Source organism: Kogia breviceps, chromosome 15 (assembly GCF_026419965.1).
Source record: "Kogia breviceps isolate mKogBre1 chromosome 15, mKogBre1 haplotype 1, whole genome shotgun sequence".
Classification (NCBI taxonomy): domain Eukaryota; kingdom Metazoa; phylum Chordata; class Mammalia; order Artiodactyla; family Physeteridae; genus Kogia; species Kogia breviceps.
Genome location: NC_081324.1, coordinates 5,316,545 through 5,335,499, shown reverse-complemented (window position 1 = coordinate 5,335,499; position 18,955 = coordinate 5,316,545). Strand labels below are relative to the sequence as shown.

Below are 18,955 nucleotides of genomic sequence, written 5' to 3'. Positions count from 1 at the left end.
ATAATGTCATAATATTGGAACCTCATCTTTTACTTGTGTTAAAATGTTAATTATACATTTTTATAAAATGTTGGTTACATATTTGAACAGAAAGGTTGGCTTGAGCCACAAACGATAGTCAAATAACATAACTGAGAATTAAATTAATATGAAAATGTGTGGATTTTGATATGTTTGTAAAAATCAAATGAGACTTCAATACAGTGCTGTCATTTTAAAAGGCTATTTGAGAATAAGGACATTTACTTTTCACATTCAAGTGTACTGTTGGGTATTCATTTTAAAAATTTTTTCACAAACTGCCTGTTGAAAAATCTGATTTACAAGAAACACCACTCTCCCTACCGCTCTCCCTACCTTTTTCCACCATGGTTCCCTGTTCTGACATTTCTGTGTGATTCTCCTATTAGCCTTGGGGGTTGAGCCGAAGGTGCGGGGCTGTCTGCCTCACTCTACAGACGGGGAAACTGCGGCTCAGAGATGGGGCTCCTCAAACTGGGCTTCAAATATAGACGGTCCCTTTTTTCCCAATTAAAGATATATTTCACATTTTCATCCGACCTATATATTTGTATAGACCATACACAAGAGCTTCATCTCCCTCAAAGCTCCTTAACCAAATAGAACCTTAGCAGAAGCAGCAAGAGATGATCAACAACTTCAGAAACACTAATGTCCTGGCCTCTTCCTAATGCGGTTTCTGGCATCCATTTAAAAAAAAAAAAAAAAAAAAAGTGATCAAGTTTTCCTTCCTAATAGAAAATCAACTCCTGAAACATACTTCGTTTTAGATAGCTCAATTTAATAACTTATTAGGAGACAGTATACCCAAATGACAACCTATATGTAATAAATTTATAACTATGACAAAATGTCTATTACAAATTAGTAAGCAGTAAAAATAACAACTTCTCATATGTCTTTCAGTCTCAGACGTGCTATACTGTGTCTCACTGAGGACTGTTTGCTCTTTGTTTTCAATTGAACATAAGGTTGAGGAAATGAAGGAAAGAGGAATAAATAGCTAAGGGCAATAAAATGGAGAAAAATCTTAGCTATGACCCTGCTGTGTATGTTACCAGCATTAATAAATAATGCTCTTGTCAGGAGTATGTCTTCTACTCACAGAGCCAAAATATCCCAAATGCTTTTCGGTTGATGTTTTTTGATACATTTTTTTCCCTTACAAAATGTAATAGCATTTTGATTCAAATTAAATTCTGCATCCTGTTATGCTCTTCACCTACGGCCAGTAAAACTGACACCCTTAGCCCAACTATGTTTAGAATCCCACTGCATTTCTTACTTGAAAATGAAACCCATCGTTACATACATCTTAGAAACAACTGATGCAATCATCAAAGGTCAGTTCCTTGTATGTCTGTGTATCTCTGATTGAAATATTGGATTGGGTCTTGTATTACATCAAAGATTAAATGTGATAAAAGCAGATTGCCTCTCCATCAAACCTTTTTAATGCTGTCTTTTTCACATAATACCTCCCCCCAAATCTTTCTGGGTGAAAAATAGATATTTAAGGGTGCAATATCCATCTGGACCCAAAGCTAGATCTGCCTATGTCGGTGTGTGTTTTTCTGTGTATTTTCTAAAGAGTAAACAGTATGGGTTTAATTTCCCCATGCCCTTGACCCTTGGCCTTTCCTTACACACATTTTGAGAGTTGGGAGGCGAGGCGGAGGGAGAGAGCAAATCAGACGTCAAACCCATTTATTCTGCATCTTAAATTATGACTTTTTATCATCAATATTTTGGTTACATTGTTACACAAAGGACAAATTAACATCCGGTTTGAGGTTTCTTCTTTGATTGCTTTGGGCTCAGTGCCATTTCCTTGGCATACGAATCCTGCACCCATCAACTCTTAGCTGTGTTTTAATAATATTGTTGTACAAGGTGCCAAACAACAAGGACTTGGGAAACTGCTTCTAGGGCGCCTCTGCCGACACCTTCAACCACTGCGATTTCCAGGTGGCCTCCCGCCAGGCGCTCCCAGGGGAGTGTCGACACCCTCTGGCCTTGGTGGGTCAGAAGAGGCTCCTGAAGGGGAAGTACTGGCTGGTCCCGTCGACTCTGAGGCACCTGATCGCGGTGTGCTCACCCAGATGTGGATCCAAATGAACAAAAACATGCTGCCTGGAAGACCCAGGTGCGCTCAGCAAAGAAACCAAGTGATCGGGGGCTTGGTCATCACAGCTTCCGTGCCCATCTGACATGATTCAGGCCACCCAGGAACGTCAGTCTCTTAGAGTATTCCAGAATGTAAATTAAAAAAAAAAAAAATCCAGGTTGTTAGTTCCAAAAGTGCCTCTGAGAGAATCTCTTTGAAAGAATAAGCAGAAATGTCCGTTTGTCATTTTCACTTTGCTCTACAGGTACCTTCTGTTTGGTTTGGTCTCCTCCAAAACAAAATACACCGTTATTCTTTGTTTTGTCTTGTTTGGTCATATCCAGGAATTCAGCACACATTTTTCTCTCCTCACCCGAGCACAAAAGATAAGAGCAGGGGGTGTGGATGGAGGGCTGTGGGTAGGGGAAGAAAAGTGGTTTCTTGGGGAAAACACACACGCACACACACACACACACAGAGACACACACACACACACATACACAAACAGTACAAAACAAAACTGGCAGTCCAATGGCGCAGAATTTGCTTCTCCGGATAAAGCACTTCTTAACACAATGTTCCTTTCCCCCTCCCGCGTCTTCCCATCCACCCAGGGTGGGGAGGAAAGCGGCATGAAAGCGAAGCCATTCTTTTTCTTAAGGCTGAACAGACACGCAGAGAACATGTTTCAAGGACTGTCGGGCGGTGGTGATTGGCAGGGCTCCCGCTGTGAGCCCGGCCTGCAGCCTGCGGGCCATTCCGGGGGCAGCGGGTACCAGGTACGAACAAAAGAAGAGAAGTCAGTGGTCCCAGTGATAAAATCCCATATCGACTTTACAATCGCAGGTACAAATTGCTCAGATCCGTCATTTCATTTCTCCTTCAGACCTTGTCATCTAGAACTAATTAGAGGTCAGGTTGCAGAGGCATGGTCAACATTCAAAGAAAACACTGGAGGTTCCGAAGGCGATCACGCTTCTACCACAGCAGTCCGACGAAGGAGGCTAGAAACAAGCTGTGCTGTTCTGACAAGTTCGGGGTGTTAGGAAGGGTGAACTCCTGGGTCCAGATGGCAACTTCCCAATCATCATCGGGGCCGGGCGGGGATCCTGCGTTCATAGAGGGAAAACCAAGAAGCCCGAGAACGTGGAGTACTTCCAGCCTCCCATGAGGTTACCCCTCTCCAGTTTGAGGTGGACTTTGTCCTCCCTTTCCATCAGCAGCAGGACACCATTGCTGGCAGCTTCTCTGGTGACGTCCTGGTCCCCTGCGAAGGCGGAGATCACCGGGTAGCCGTTCTGCATTAAACTGACCTGCGAGGCAGAGGGTAGAGCTCAGCAGACCACGATGCACCCCATTCCATCCACTTGTTCTCATCTCCCCCGCCCCCTCCTCCTCCTCCCACCCTGGCCATGGACCTGGACCCATGCGGGGTCCTGACCCAGAGGACTCAGCTGGTGCCCTGGCCCCCGTGACGCCCCCGTCCCTGGTTCTCCCCGCCTCGCAGAGGGTGTGACAATTCATCCAGAGCCAAAAGCGTCCAGCTGTCAGAGCGACCCACCTGGATGGTCTGTCTGTTGTACACTTTGACCACGTGGAAGCTGAAGCTGTAAATCCCTTTTCTCGGGGCTACAAATATACTGGAGGCGAGATCGAAATGGTTGCCGATATTTACTAAGACCTGGAAAAGAAGAGGGGATACATCACGCACAGAGCAAGCCCCTCCTCCGCGTGTGTTTCAGTCAGACTCACAAAGTCACCCCCACCCGTCCCTTTAGGAGCTGAAGCACCACCGCAGCACCTGCTCGGGGCGGCCAGGCCGCCCCAGGAAGGAAGCAGCCCCGGAGCGCAACGTCCTGCCGAGGAATTGATTTCCGAAGGATGCTAATGGATCGTAATTCAAAAGAATGGCTTTAGAGTATATTTTATTGATGCGTTGAAAACGTGGCTGCAAACTGTGGCTGCTCTGGGCAGGGCTGAGAGAAAGCAGGGGAAGACGATCAGCTCGGGAGACACACTGTAACTGAGTGTGTTCAGAGGTCCGTGGGATTCTGGGGACTTTGAACGTGAAGCGTGGACCAAAACAGGGCTCCGTCCTGAATGGGCAGAAAGGGCTCTGACGTAAGAGGCCAACTCAGTGAGATAACTTCTGTCAGATAAAGCCTGGGACGAGCTTTGTGTGCTTTAGGAGAGAACAGACCGAGCACGTGAGGTTTCCTCTCTGTTTCCCAGCCCCAGGCATGCCCCTCCCCGCCGGCAGCACACAGTAGGTGTTCAATAAAGGCTGCTGGGTGAAAGACCACACTCCATAAACACTGGCTGCACCCCTTTCCCCTCACTTTGCTCCACGTGAGGTGTCTGCACCCTAAGCTGAGCTATGATGTCATGCAAATGAGCTTGGACAACCAAAGGGAGAGTGGAAAGGCAGCTTGGACACCCTTAGCTCAAAGGGTGGGAACTCCACCAGGTGCGAGAATAATGACAAAATGAGCCACGAGATGCAAAATCACGTGACCCTCCAGGTGCTATTTCTCAAATAAAAGATGGACGAGACTGTCAGGATGTCCTAAGCAGAACTTGGGAGAGTGGAGGGTCCTAAGCAGAACTTGGAGAGTGGAGGGTCCCCTCCATTATGAACAGATTGCCTTTCAGATATTCAAGGCGGAATATGGCCCCTCTGTCTGGACCTGTCCCCATTTCTCCTCACACACACATGCACAACTCAATTAAAATAATAAAATGGCCCGCCTGGTGTTCTCAGCTTTGAAAATGAACCGCCAGCAACAACAAAATCCTAGATTAGAGGCCCTGTCATCTGTTCAGAACATAAATTTCAACCTCATACCCATTGCTGTTATTTTGTACACACTCATTACAGACGATCACACACGGCTCCCAGAGCAACGGGCAGGGTGCCACTGACAGCTTCTGGGGTGGCTGGGGACTGCACCACACCAGCTTCCTCAAGGAGCTCCAAGCAGTACTTCAGCCCCTCTACTGCGGGGCTCAGAGACACTCGGGCTCTATCGTTAAGGCGATATGCTTCAGGACGTGAGTCCTCCTGCCTCCGAGGCTGTGCTCCTGTCTGCCTGACAAGCCTTGAGAAAAGAACAAAGCCTCCCCTCTCCAAGCCCTCAGCGCGGCTTCTCCCAACTCAAGGACCTCAGCTCTCGCACCTCCATTTCTAATTCAGGAAACTGGTAAATTCAGGGCCCTGCTGTAGACGGAAGAACACCCACCAGCCCCAGAAAAGCAAGTTTCAGTTACTCCCTAACCGGGGAACCAGAGAAACATCATTTAATCTGCCCTGTCATAGTTTGCTCATCTATAAAATTAGAATCCTACTACTACTTAAGCCTGCCTACGTCACAGAGTTTTTTTTGACACCCTGATGAAAGGGCAGATGTAAAAATGCTGTGAAAACTAATTCACTGCCTGCTTTAGTTGGACATAATTAAATTAAAGACATTTATGTCTCTTAAGAAAGAAACAGATTAAAGAGAGACACGCCCCGTACACACCCCTCCCCAGATTTCAAGTACATAATCCTAACAAGGATTAAAGCAAATAGACACTGGCCTAAGAAGAGGCTTCGGTGGGTGCAGATGTGTCACCACTCAGGCATGCGAGTTGGTTAACAGAGAGAAAGGAACTCAATCAAGTGTGCTCAGTAAGCCCGAGCTCCCTGTGTGGGAAGCGCTTTGGCAAAAGGAATGGAATGGTGAGGTAAAGTTTGGAAGCCACTCTAATGTTTCCTGTTTGTTTCCGAAAAAAACCAGAAACCAGGGTGGGGAGGGAGGTCACAGAGGAAGGTAGCAGCAACCTCTAATCCTGGAGAGAAGTAACCCAGAGAAGGCGTTGCCAAAGCCTGATCATACGCAGACCCTTCTGCTTTGAAGCCAGTGGGAGAAGTTGAGTGGCTAGAGCAACTTAAGTCATGGCTCTTCGTTTTGTGTTTTCTTTATATCAGCACGCCATGTATGACATCGATATGCATTTTATGTTACGTTGTATATATTGTATTTACCGTACATTGCATTCATATAACCACACTCGGTTTTGTTTTGTTTATCTATAACCATACCTGCTGCCCCCCCCCCACTCTTGCCCACTTATTTTTCTGAAGAGAAGCATCCTCTCCCCAGTCCATCCCAAAATAAGCAGTAGGTACACATTTTCGGAGGCTTGGCTGAGACCTTCGGAGAACCCGCGGGCTGAGCGGGGAGAGTTTAGATGCGCTCGGTCTCTAAGTGGCCAGTGGGGTGACAGAAGGCCATCCGCCACAAAGCACGGCCCCCATCCCAGCGAAAAGCACAACGTTCACTGTCCCTTCGGGAAATCGATTTCAGCTCTCTTGGCTCTACGGGGCGCCTTAGCTTTACAGGACTCTCAGTCACTCCGGTGCCAACTGAGCTGATTCGTTCTAAAAAAGCTCCACTGTGGAGAGGAGAGCTTACTGGAGACGGGAGAAAGGGCGGAGAGGAGGGGAGAGCCTGGAACTCCGCGTCCCGGAAGCCGGCGACCCCCCAGGCCGCCCGCCCTCCCCAGCCCGGGCGGGAGGCGAGGGGCAGGCCGGCCGGCTGACCTGGTCGAAGTAGATGGTCATGGTGCGGTTGCTCATCTCGGACGGCTCGTGGTTGGTGCTCCGCGTGGCGGAGAAGGCCACCTTGGCGCTGCCGGAGCGCACGGAGATGCCCAGGGAGGAGGTGACGGCGCCGTCCGCCGACGGGCTGGAGTCGCACACCACCAGGCACTTGCCCTCCAGCACGATGGGCTCCGTGTCATTCTGAGCCCGCACCGGGCAGCCGGCCGGCAGCAGCAGCAGCAGGGCCAGCGCCGCCCCCAGGCCGGAGCCGCAGGCGGCCGGCTCGCGCAGCGCCCCCCGGCGCCCGGGCATGGTCAGCGGCGGCCCGCGGGGGCCCCGGCCCGGCGCCGGCATCCGGGCTGCGGGGGGCGGCGCGCGGGGGCGCGGCGAGGGCGGGAGGGCGCGCGGGAACGCGCGGGGCCGGGAGTAGCCTCCTCTGGCCGCGGTCCCCTGCGCTGATGGTCAAGGCCGGGGTCGTCCTCAGAAGAAAGGCGCCAGCGGACCTGTCAGGGCAAAGAACCCAAACCCTGAGACAGGGAGGTGGAGCTGCGTGCGGAGGAGGCGCGGGGAGCAAGCAGGTCCCTGCGGCGCTCGGGCCCCCTCCCTGGAGGCCACCCCCTCGGTGCCTCGCGCTGCCCCCCGGGGAGCCCGACTGGCACCCAGGTCCGGAGAAACGCCGGGGCTCACTGGCCAGGGCATTCCCGAAGGCTCCCGGGCGGCGCGCGCCGGGGGCGCGGTCAGGTAAGGGGCCCGCAATTCCGCAGGGCCTCGGCAATAGGGACGTGGCCGGTCACCCGCGGAGACGCGGTCGACGCCACCCCGGCCCATTGAGCCCAAGGCAAAGGAGGGCTCAAGACACAGGCAAAGAAAAAGATTCACTACGCCTTAATGGCTTTAATCGCAGAGGCATTTTCTCTAAAGCCACCCCAAGAAACCTTTTCCCTTTCTCTGCTTTCACTTTCATTCATCCTCTATTTCTCCGACCTAGAGACTTTTTTTTTTTTTTAAAGCAATCCATTTAGTGAAGATCTTATCCGTTTTCCACCCCAAGAACAAATCCCCAGGAAGCTCCTTCGGGCGAATAAGATTAAGGGGAAAAACAAAAACAAAAACCAGAAAAGAAGAGAGAGAAATCCTAAAACCGAACATCCACTTCCAGCGCCCCCCCACCCCCCCCGCCAGCAGCGAGCCCCTTTGGAGAAGCCCCTCGGATCCCTCTCTCTGGCGCAGGACCAGAGGATTCCAGTGGTGGGAACCCCGAGCTTGGCTTATCGTGCAGCTTTTGTTTCCGGACTCCGGGCTCTTCTCCTCCCGGCCAGGAGGCAGCCTCTGCAGCTTTCTGCCAACTTACGCGCCCGTCTGCACTTGTAACCGGGCCCCTTCTTCCCCCGCTAAACTAGGCATATCTCTCCAATACCCAGGCGAGAAACAAAAAGCAAAGAAACCTCTTCCCTCACCGCCCGCAGCCTCCGAACAACTCAGCCAACTGCCTAAATAGTCCTTAGAAGAAGAGACAAGTTGTTTCCCGACGGGTAGCCTCCCTCCTCAGCCCCTGAACGAAATGATGTCGATGTTCTCTCCCGCTCTCTCTCCGCCCAGACGCAGACCCGCGATGGTCCTCATTGAGACGGACGCACGAATGCAGTTAACGCGCCGATCGCGGAGGGCAGGGCCGGGTTGGGTTACCTGGAACATCCATGATGGGCGAGCACCGCGGTCCGCGAACTTGTTATGCTCGGAGAAGATGAGCGGGAGCTGGCGGGAGGAGACACGGAGCGCGACCCCTTCTCCCGGCGCCTGGCCAATAACCGCGCCGCCCCGCCCCGCCGCTTTCCCGCGCCGGCCCGCGCCCCGCACCGGCGCGTTCCGCGCCCCGCTCCGCCCCGCGCGTCCCGCCCCGCGTCCGCCCCGCACCCGGGCCCGCAGCCTCGGAGGGGCCCTCGCGCCCGCTGCTGCCTCTCTCCGCCGCCCCCCACGCCCTCAGTCCTGGCCTCTCCTCCGGTCTCCGGGCCGCACCGCCGAGCGCCGCGGACCGCCCCGGTCCCGCTCTCACCCGAATACCCAGCGCGAAATCCTCCCAGGCGCCTCTCTTTCAGAAATTAGGCGACCTCAGGAGCGCCGCTCGCGCCTCTTCTTCTCGATTCTTTCTTTTCTTTTCCAAATTCCCTCCAAGTCTTAATCCTGAATAAAGTGATCACTTTCATAATTAGTGGCGAAAGCAGTTTTCTTAAAAAAAAAAAAAAAATGAGGACTGAGATGAAGAGAAAAATCTTGGGATCTTAATGATGTGAAAGCTGGGGTTCCGGAACCTCCCGTTTGGGAAATGCCAGGTTTGGGCAGGGATTAGGGGGGCGCCTCCGCCTGAGTGTCTGCTTCTGTTCCTCTGAACCCGGGGGCTGGTGGGGCGCGCTGGCACTCGAGCGCTTGGTTATTAAAATGCCGGCTCTGAGCTCTAACCACCCGGGGACCCGCGCCGGGTTCCCGAGCTGCGCCCCCAGCGCGGACGAGAAGCGCAAGCACGGACGTGGGGCGCCACCTACGGGCGCTGGAGCCTCCCTGCCGCGGGCTGCGGGCCAGCGGGCTCGGGGAGAGCCGGGGAGTCCCGCGGACACGGGTAAGGCTCGCCGATGGTCTTCTTGGACCCCCCAAAGCAGTCCGGGCCTCTGCAAAAATGTAGCGGCAGGAAACGACCTTTCCGGTCTCCTTCAGTGCCCTGACCCTGAGAGAATGAAGCCGCACCCTTGCTTTTGCAGGTCTTCACTGTTCTAACGACTCTGCCAGGATGATTTATGCTGCAGTCAGGTTATCGTCGCTTATCATTGTCTTCAAAACCTTTGCAAGGACCACTGGGCTGTACAGTCCATGCCGCCCTTAAACAAAGACAGTATTTAAATGGACACTCTCTTTATAACCCGACCTCTAAAGACGTCGTTTAAAAAAAAAAAAAAAAAAACCAACTTAGTCCTTTGACTTGCTTAGCATGCCTTTGCTGATAGGCTGTTCAGAAATAAACTGTTAAGTGGGCCAGTGCTGTTCAGAAGAACAGAATGAACGTATAGCTTATGCCTCCAGACTTCACACCTAACCCTCTTTCGTTTGAAGATTTCAGCCAGGGTTCTGGTCCCAGCCCATAACGTGGGGCTTTGCAGGTAGGGGGTTTTCAAGGCCTTCGTTCCCATAGGCTGGGGCATGGCTCCTCTCCCTCGTTAGAACTGCCAAGGCCTCATCTCTAAGAGCGCGAGATGAAATCGACTTCACATCAGTTCCGCCGAAATAGATGCGTAGGAAGACAGGGGCAGAGTGCAAACGGAATTGCATATTATTACCTGAGACTAGGTATTTATTATGGGAGTAAAAATGCGATTAAAAGAACTTCTGAGCCAAATGTTTTCTACTTAACATGCAAAATAGGACAAAATAGCCCCCCAATCTCTTCTCCCCCTAAGGATATTCGCTGAAAACGAAGTACTTTGCTTCAACATTTTTATAACATGCTGGTCAGATGTATTGGACTTTGTCAGGAAACGTTTTCGAAGCCACCATGTTTGTTACCATTTGTATGAGTTTAACACAGTGGAAATTGTTGATTCTTACTCTCCTATTTTTATTCCAACGTTGCATCAATTTCACAATCTCTTATTGTCAAAATAAGCACAACTCTATCCTTCCGTCACAGAGAATACGGATTTGTGTGCAGACGTAAATAGAAAGGGACTCCAGATCTATGAAAGAGATGTGAGCTTAGACTGAAAATTAGACCAATTGGGGAATGCTAATTAAGTAACAATACCTCTCACACATCTATACATCTTTAAATAACATCTCTATTAAGCAGTTCTTAAATGTTATGCTATAAGCATTTCATTTGACTAATGCAAATGCAGACACACATGATCATCGCCTTTGGAGGGAATAAAACCAAACCTCTTTTCTATGAGGCAACGAAAATGTCTAACTTGTATAAAAAGTAAATCTTTATATAGGGGACTGAATTATGGAATTAAAGCAATAAGTATTCTTATATGATGGGAAAAACAGGTTAGGTTTAAATTTAGGCTTGAAATTATTTTTAGAAGGAAGTTAATATTTGTGAAAGTAGCAGATTGATCTAGAAATGGAACATTATTTATTCACTGATTGAACGATTGTTCTGTCTATAAGGAGACATTTAGGTAGTCTCTTTGTGATGGAATTTTAGTCCATCATTGCTTAGAAAGACTTGCAGAATATAACTAAAATTTAAAAGTTAAAATGTTTTCTAGTTGTCACAGGGATTACCTTTTCTATTTTATTTCCTTGTTACTAGGAACTGTTGTCATTGGTACTGTAACAGTAGACTCTATGCTCTTAAGTGTAGGGACATCCCCATCGACAATAAAAATATCAGCCGTTGACTGAGCATCTGTTATATGTTAGCACACTATTTTCTTTATCTAGAATATAACATACAGTTTAACACCCACGATCAGCCTGTAGTAAACACATGGTCACCTAGAGCCTAAGAGGAAGGTATTCTATTGTTAAAAAAACAAAAATGAGAGGGAGAGGCTAAGGTAATTCAAGATCCCTTCCTTTCATTTATCCTAAGTATTTATTTCTACTAGAGCTTAAATTTGTTTTCTTTGGATAGAAGCCATCACTGAAAAACATCTTTAGCATGCAATATAGTCTTTTCTTGCTTATTTAAACCAAGGCATAATATTTATGATTTTATCCTAGATAAATATGTGATAAATATGATATGCTATATATTTCATAATATTGGACGTGAAAGCTATATACATACTTTAAAACATAAATATATAAGCATTAATAAACAAAAAGTACTTTTTAAATTTAACTTTATTAGGGAATAATTGACAAATATAATTGTATGTATTTAAAGTGTACGATGTGATGATTGGATACACATATCCATGGTGAAATGATGACCAATGTCAAGATAATTAATACAGCCATCACTTCACATAGTTAACACAGTTTCCTCTTTCTTAGTTACGTGATGAGAACGCTTAAGATCTACTTTCCGCACCTTTAAGTATACAATACTGTAGTATTAGCTATAGTCACCTGCTGTAAATTAAATCCTCAGAACTTGTTCATTTTATACTGGAAATGTGTACCCTTTGACCTACATCACCCCATCCCCCCCAGCCCATGTTAACCACCATTCTATTTTCTGTTTCTATGAAATCAGCTTTGGTTTTGTTTTTTTGTTTGTTTTTAAGATTCCACATATATAGTTTTGACTTTGTATGGCTTATTTCACTGAGCATAAGGTCCTCCAGATTCATCCATTTTGTCACAAATGGCAGTATTTCTTTCTTTTTGTGGCTGAATAATATTCCCTTGTGTATAAATACCACATTTGCTTTATCCATTCATCTGTTGAAGGACACTTACGTTGTTTCCATATTTTGGCAATTGTGAGTAATGCTGCATGAACATGGGGGTGTAGGTATCTCTTCGAGATACTGATTTCATTTTATTTGGACATATACCCAGGAGTGGGATTGCTGGATCACATGGTAGTTCTATTTTTACTTACTTTAGTAAAAATATAAATTTCTAAAATAATTAGTAAATATATTTCCAACGTGGCATAATGCTATTCTAGAACATTATTGAGATGTGGAAAATAATTCTAAATATTACACACTCCTTAGGTTATACGTGCTAAATTGTAAAGTGTAAATGTTCAGTGTTATGTGGGCACTTCAATCTGATGAATTACCAAAATAAGTAAAGGTCTTTAAAACTTGAAGCCAGTTCTAATTCAGTTCAACAGGAAGACCAAGAAAAGTTTGTCTATATAAGCAACTGGTTTGTAATTTTTGACTGAAATTACTGAAGAATCATAATAATCTGGTCAAATTAGCTAAAAATTTGTTGACAGAAATCCCAGGTTAGCTGAATTCAAGTCAGTTAAAACTGTTTGCATTATGTGGTCATATTACACTAAACAAATTACTTCTACCATTCAAAGAGCATACTGAACTATTAAAGACCATATACCAGCTATTTTTTCTGACATTCATTTCAACATTCAATAAAGATTCTTCAAAAATATGTTTTTATTTTACTTTTATTAGCAAACCGATAAAATACAGAGCAACATTTGGCCACAATGTGATACTATTTTTCCAATGTTACAAAATGAACTTATAACATTATAAAAGGATACTTTTTATGGTTCTAGAATGCCCCTTAAACTTTAAAACATAGTCTAGTTATCTAGTTGGGGGTAAATATTAAGGTTTATGAGACTTTATGAGGCAAAGGTATTGAAAATATATGAAGTAGTCTATTTTCTTGTCACGCCAATGCTTCATGCTCCTTGATTCTTAACAAGGCATATCTTAGCATTAGTATACAAGGCAAATTAGTAACTTAATGGACTTCTAATATTTGAAATATGGTACAGCAGTAGACACAGAAACTATTGGTTGGAAAAGAAACAATTTATCTTGATTCTTTTCAGCTATGTCTCATTGTCTTACATAATCCTAATATCTAATTTATTCTATTTTATGATAGGAAATGTCTCTATTGCTTTACCAAATTGGGTCAAGTGCCTCATGGCAGTCATTGTAATTCTATCAAAACTGAAGTCCTTATAAACAAGGACGCCTTTTGTCAACTCTTATTTCTCAATAAAAGATACATAGTATTGCTAGGTGAAACTGTCTTCTGCAAACTCTTGCTAAAAAAAAAATTCTATTGGTTCAGAAAGTAGCAAAGAATCATTAACATGTAGCTAAAGCATTTCCTGATTGTTTAAAATTTATTTAAAAGCTTTTTCTTATAGTATAATTGTGTGACTTTCCTTTTAGAATGAGCTACATGTGTGTTTTCAAGGCTCATTATAGTCAGAACATTTTGAGACATTTCATATATTTTTACCTAGAAACCAATTTCAAAATAAGAACGTGCATGAGTAAGAAAAAAAAAAAAAAAAACTGGTTGCTCCCTTGTACTTTCAGAAATTTTCTATGAGGTGATGGCTCAATGTGTATTTCCCTCTCAAATGTTCCCCTATAAGAATAAATTAGAAAAGCATGTTGTATTTGTAATTGTTCAAATTAAGTCCAAAAATTCTGGAGCTATCTTTAAGCCCTTTTTAAGAATACTAGGCATATAACCATTTTGGCTTCTGAAATATGTTTTATCTTCAAATTGTCATTTAAGATAGAGGCTATTTGTGCCTACCAGAGGACATGTTTACATCCTCAAAAAGCAACAAATCACAGGATCTGTTGCAATTAAAGGAGTGAAAAGTTGGGAGTTTAGGCAAGAACCATCTGGTAGGTTCTGTTTGCCGGAGCTGTGAGACCGGAATGTGGCGATCCGGAGTCAGCAGATACCTTAGAGACTCCTTCTCACCATCTCCTAGCCGACCTAGGCTAACCCACCTGCCATCGCCTTAGTGACCTGAGAATCAGGAGGTCTTTCTATCGTGTAGCTGCAGTGAACTGGCCTGTGTGTGGGGGTGGGGGCGGGGGGGGGGGGGTTTAAGCCCAACACAGAGGAAACGTAACTCAAACACGGCCTAGACCTGAATACAGCCTTTTGGTGGTTGTTTCAGAAACTATTTGGTAGCAATAACTAATTATTCCGTGCTTGATAGTAACTGTTCATCCTGAGACTATTTTTTGGAAATAGAGCATCTTAAATAAATATTAAGTAAGCATTCATACGACTCTTTTGTTTTCACACTGAATCACGCGAAGCCTACTGTTTCACTGAGTTGCACCTTGCCCACGCTAAGAACCTCTGGTTACCCCTTGGAGCTGTTCTTCTGATGTAATCCACTGTAAAAGACATTTTATGCTCATCAGAAGTTTTTCAGAGGAATATGGTTATCTTCTGCACAGAGATCAGCGTGCAGGAACAAATATATTTAAGAAATCTTTCTCTACCTGAAAGCGAATGATGCGCTACCCCGTCATGTGAGCAAAGAAGTGAGCCAGCAGCCGCTGAAATCTGGTTCTGATCACGTACACACGGCATCTGTGGTCCATAGCTGCCCACGGCCCACCTTCCTCATTGACTTTCTTCAACGGAACTGACCCAGGCTATGGGGGTGTATAGTAATAGCAGATTCATGTAGGAAAAGAGGGAAATAAAATTAAGGAAGGGGGTCATACGTGCCCATGATTCCCAAACTGTGACGAACACGTGAATCACCCGGAAATACCGTGAAAACTGTAAATTCGAAACCACAAAGCCTTGGGTGGGACCTGAAATTCTACATATCAAACAAGCTCACAGCTGAGGCCAATCTCCTGCAGAGGACACTCAGAGTAGCAAATATCTATTCCTCTATTCTTATAGGGAATTAATCAGCACCTGAAAAATATTCTGAAGGTGTACTGTTAGCACATTTATGAGCAGAAGATGGTTAAGTAGAAGAAGTTACACTCACATCCAGAGATGGCCTGGGATCATATAATAAACCTGGAAGTCAGTATCCAATGGTGTGATTTACAGCTGTTACATTTCCTTATTGTTCACTGAGGCTGTTTTTTCAAGTCTGATGTGCTGTATTCTGTACACATTATTTCAAAAAGAAAAGAAAATGTGTTTGTGTTAAAAATCTTATACAAAATATGTTTTGCTTTCCTAAAAGCTCAACTCTGGCAAGACAACTTCACGATGACTGAGAAAGAGGAGAGACAGCTTTCTAAATGTGTTTTTAATTCACAGCCAGGGACTGTTTGTTTATAGTCCTGATTAAGATGCTACTACCAGGAGTTACTCCGTCAATATCACAAAAGGGGTTTCAGCTCATCTGCAACGCACTAGACAAACATCCACGGAGGTATGAGAGTTTTCTGATGGGTTTCTGTGAAATGTGTAGGAGCCCTCTGTCTCCTGAGTCTAAGATATTATGGTTCCTGGCAGCAAAGGTCAAGGGGAGACTGGGGTTAATACTAAGATCTGCTAAGAACTGGTGAACAGATACAAAAGCAAATGTTCTCCCGGTTGTAATATCAAAATCTTCTTGATATGAGGTGGGGGCTCTGTTGACTCACTACCAGAAAGTCTGCAAGTTAAAAATTAACTTTAAAATAAGCAAAATGTGGGACAAATGCATCCCTTGGCAGGTTGGCTAGATTGATGTTTGATAAATCCTTGTCTGATTCCTCCTAATAATCGGCAAGAAAGTATATAGATTTCCCTTTAGCGTCCTCATCGTTTTCAATAAGCACAAACATTTGTTAAATTTCTATTATTTCTCAGGCACATATTATACTGGATCATTTCTCTGGAGGAAACCATAAGCATAGACACTTAATGAGTCAAAATGCAAAAAGTCAGGAAAAGCGCCAATTTCTCTTCAGTGCTGAGAGATCAGAGGATGGAGAGATAGTTAAGTTTGAGAGCTGACACTGTCGGGTGGGGTCATGTGGAAAACAAGCTTTGAGAAAAGAAACATAAGCGCTTCCATTAGTGAAGGGATGTTCATATTAAATTTCCTAGATTCTGAACCCTAAGCAACTGGACATATTTTTACTAGCTTTCAAAAATACTGAAACAAAAAGTTCATATCATGCAAAATAGCATAACATAAATTGCATTACTTAACAGAGAGGTTTTTTTTAAAAAAAAAAGTTTTGTTTTGTTTTTTTTAATAGTTTTTTTTTTTTTTTTTTCCAAATCCTCTATGTGCCTTTAGGAAGCTTTCAGTATATATTGAGAATTAGATTAAGTTTTGGTTTGATTCATAATGTTAAGATGTTCTGCGCAGAATAGTTTTTAAATGTTAGACTAATCCTAATATATTTCATGATTTATATCCATGCATTAAATAATTCCCTAAAATGATGTATGTGATATTCTTATTGTCTTGTTCACATCTCTCTGATGGTGCTTATATGCGAGTCCTGCGCTGGAATTAGTTATCTGCATGTCTTGACGACCAACAAACTGTAAATTCTTCGCAAACAGGCACCGTAACATTTTTTGTTTTGTGATTTTTCAGCACATCTAACACGCGCCTTTGCTTGTTGGGAATTCTACTTCTATTTGCATATTGATAAATTGAACCTGCTGCTCGTTAAAGAGCAATTTTAGGTAATTCTATCATATGTCTTCATGTGCACTTTCAGAAATGACTAATGGGCAAACTTATCTAAATAAGTAAAGAAAAAATTCAGAGGTTAAGGTTTTTTTTGTGTGTGTGGTACGCGGGCCTTTCACTGCTGTGGCCTCTCCCGTTGCGGAGCACAGGCTCCGGACGCGCAGGCTCAGCGGCCACGGCTCACGGGCCCAGCCGCTCCGCGGCACGTGGGATCCTCCCGGACCGGGGCACGAACCCGCGTGCCCTGCATCGGCAGGCAGACCCTCAACCACTGCGCCACCAGGAAAGCCCCAAGATAATTTTTTTATTACCCCACCAAGAAAAATACCATTGAAGAGATTCTGGGTTTTTGTTTGCTTGTTTTCTTTTTTTTGGGCGGGGAGGTTTCAAATTTCGGTAGCCTGGTCCAGGAGACACCGATGTGGAAACAGAAGATTGGAAATCGTTTTAATCCTGCGCTTCTGTTTGTGAGCCTTTGTATTTCTGAAAACTATAACTCTTACCTGAAATAGAATTGAACAGAAGGGGCAGACTGAACATCTGACAAAGCTTTCAGAAACGGAAGGTCGACCCTTACGGATACCCTTCAGGTGCACACCTTCATCTGAGCCTGTACATCTTCACAGAGCGGAACTGATGCCAAGGCCACTCACCGTATACACAGGTGTGGTGTAGGTTCTGTAGAAACAAGAATGAAAAAGTACTCAACAGTTAATAGTGTACGAATTACTGAGATTTATAGATATGTGCACAATGTGAAATTATATGAGTGGCCTATTAATCAGATAGGTTACCCTTCATTAGTACTGCTGTTTATTTCATTAAAGAAATAAATGGTCCTCATCTCCTGATTCACTTTATACAGCAAGAAAGCTCAAGTGAAGCTTTAAACGTAGGAGGTCAACTTTCTCATGATTGTACGATTGTGCTGATTTTTCATGTAAAAAAGTCAAATGCTGGGTTTTGTTTTTGTTTTGTTTTCTGTTATTAAACTTGTTCTCCAGTTCCTTGTTCTCTTAGCCTCGTGTTTCTCTTTCGTCTGTACTGTTTTGTCAGTGTTTCTGAATCTCACCGCTTATTAACATGTCCACCAGGGAAAGTGATTTTTAATAGAAGAAAGAGATTTAAGTTAAGCTATCATACGGATATCTAATACTTTATATTTCTTTTCAAAATGTATAAAACAATCAACAAACTTCTTGCTGAAATGTGTGGTTTGAAACAACCTTTTCATAATATGATGCCATCAGTTTGATAATGGGAAAAAACAAACAAACAAGTGAAACTCCCAGACTGTGACACTTGTGATCTCATTTTTCATAAAAGATGTTGTGATGCACACTAAAATTATGGAAAAAGAATACATCATTTCCAGGGATAAAAGCAACAAATGATATAATTAAAATACTATGTTTCTTTTAAACATTGATTGTCAGAGGAAAACTAGAGGGGGTTATTGTTATTGAGCTAAATCCCCATCTTCTCCGCAGGAAATCAATAGACATTGAATAAAGTTGATAAGTTTATGATTAGACAGTTAATCATGTTGTCTACACATTGGGAAATCATAAGGGGAAGGGGGAGAAAACAAAAATCGTTTTGAAAAAGATGATGACAGGCAGGAAATTATATTATTAGAATTGCTTAATCCTATGTGCTTCTGTATTTTTAAATTTGCTACTGTGACTGCATTACTTTGGAAATCGTTTTTATTAAAAGACATGAAATACATTTTCTGAATATACTGTATTCTGACATAAGTGTCTATGTGAACTAAGTGCAAAGCGGTGGCAAGGAGAAGGGATTGGATTCTGGAGATGCTGTCTATAGGAGTGGAAAGGGAGGGCTGACTTCAGGACTAGGGCGGAGAAAGTGTATGTTGGGGTGTGTCTCTCCGGGGCTGCAGACCTGTGACGTACTTTTTCACTTATAAGAGGCCAAAATGGATCCTGGGGCCAGCAACTCCAAGGGCGACTTTGGGAAATAGTTCAGAGTTTCTGAAATAGTTCAGAAATAGTTCAGAGGTTCAGAGTAGGGACCCCCACACGTCTCTCCCTCAGGGGATTCAAAATTGAAACAAGCAAGTGAAAGAAGAAGCCACAAACCTCTGTCTACAGGCATAAAGGGTGAATAAGAGATACAGCCCAGGAAAAATAAT

At 44.6% G+C, this 18,955-nt stretch overlaps 1 protein-coding gene and 1 long non-coding RNA gene across 3 annotated transcripts; both read right to left on the bottom strand.

Annotated features, from left to right (window-relative positions):
- Nucleotides 1-1,711: 1,711 nt before the first annotated feature.
- On the bottom strand, nt 1,712-7,067 carry CBLN2 (cerebellin 2 precursor). The gene is made up of 3 exons (XM_059040204.2): nt 6,714-7,067; nt 3,690-3,809; nt 1,712-3,441 (listed from the first exon to the last, which is right to left on the bottom strand). Exons 1-3 carry the CDS (start codon nt 7,065-7,067, stop codon nt 3,244-3,246), a joined length of 672 nt encoding a protein of 223 aa, XP_058896187.1. The 3' UTR covers nt 1,712-3,243.
- A 15-nt stretch (nt 7,068-7,082) lies between these two features.
- Nucleotides 7,083-9,619, bottom strand: LOC136792668 (uncharacterized). 2 transcript variants are annotated; one of them, XR_010836785.1, is made up of 4 exons: nt 9,453-9,619; nt 8,767-8,894; nt 8,400-8,468; nt 7,083-7,216 (listed from the first exon to the last, which is right to left on the bottom strand). It is a non-coding gene; the product is annotated as an uncharacterized lncRNA (long non-coding RNA). The 2 variants fall into 2 exon arrangements; XR_010836784.1 differs by having other exon boundaries at nt 8,767-9,619.
- Nucleotides 9,620-18,955: the final 9,336 nt, after the last annotated feature.

Coding starts and splice junctions, on each gene's coding strand:
- CBLN2 (XM_059040204.2), bottom strand. CDS start 7,067: ATGCCGGCGCCGGGCCGGGGCCCCCGCGGGCCGCCGCTGACCATGCCC. Junction 3,810..6,713: donor TGACCATCTACTTCGACCAG/GTCAGCCGGCCG, acceptor CTTCTTTTCCAG/GTCTTAGTAAATATCGGCAA. Junction 3,442..3,689: donor ACAACAGACAGACCATCCAG/GTGGGTCGCTCT, acceptor TCTGCCTCGCAG/GTCAGTTTAATGCAGAACGG.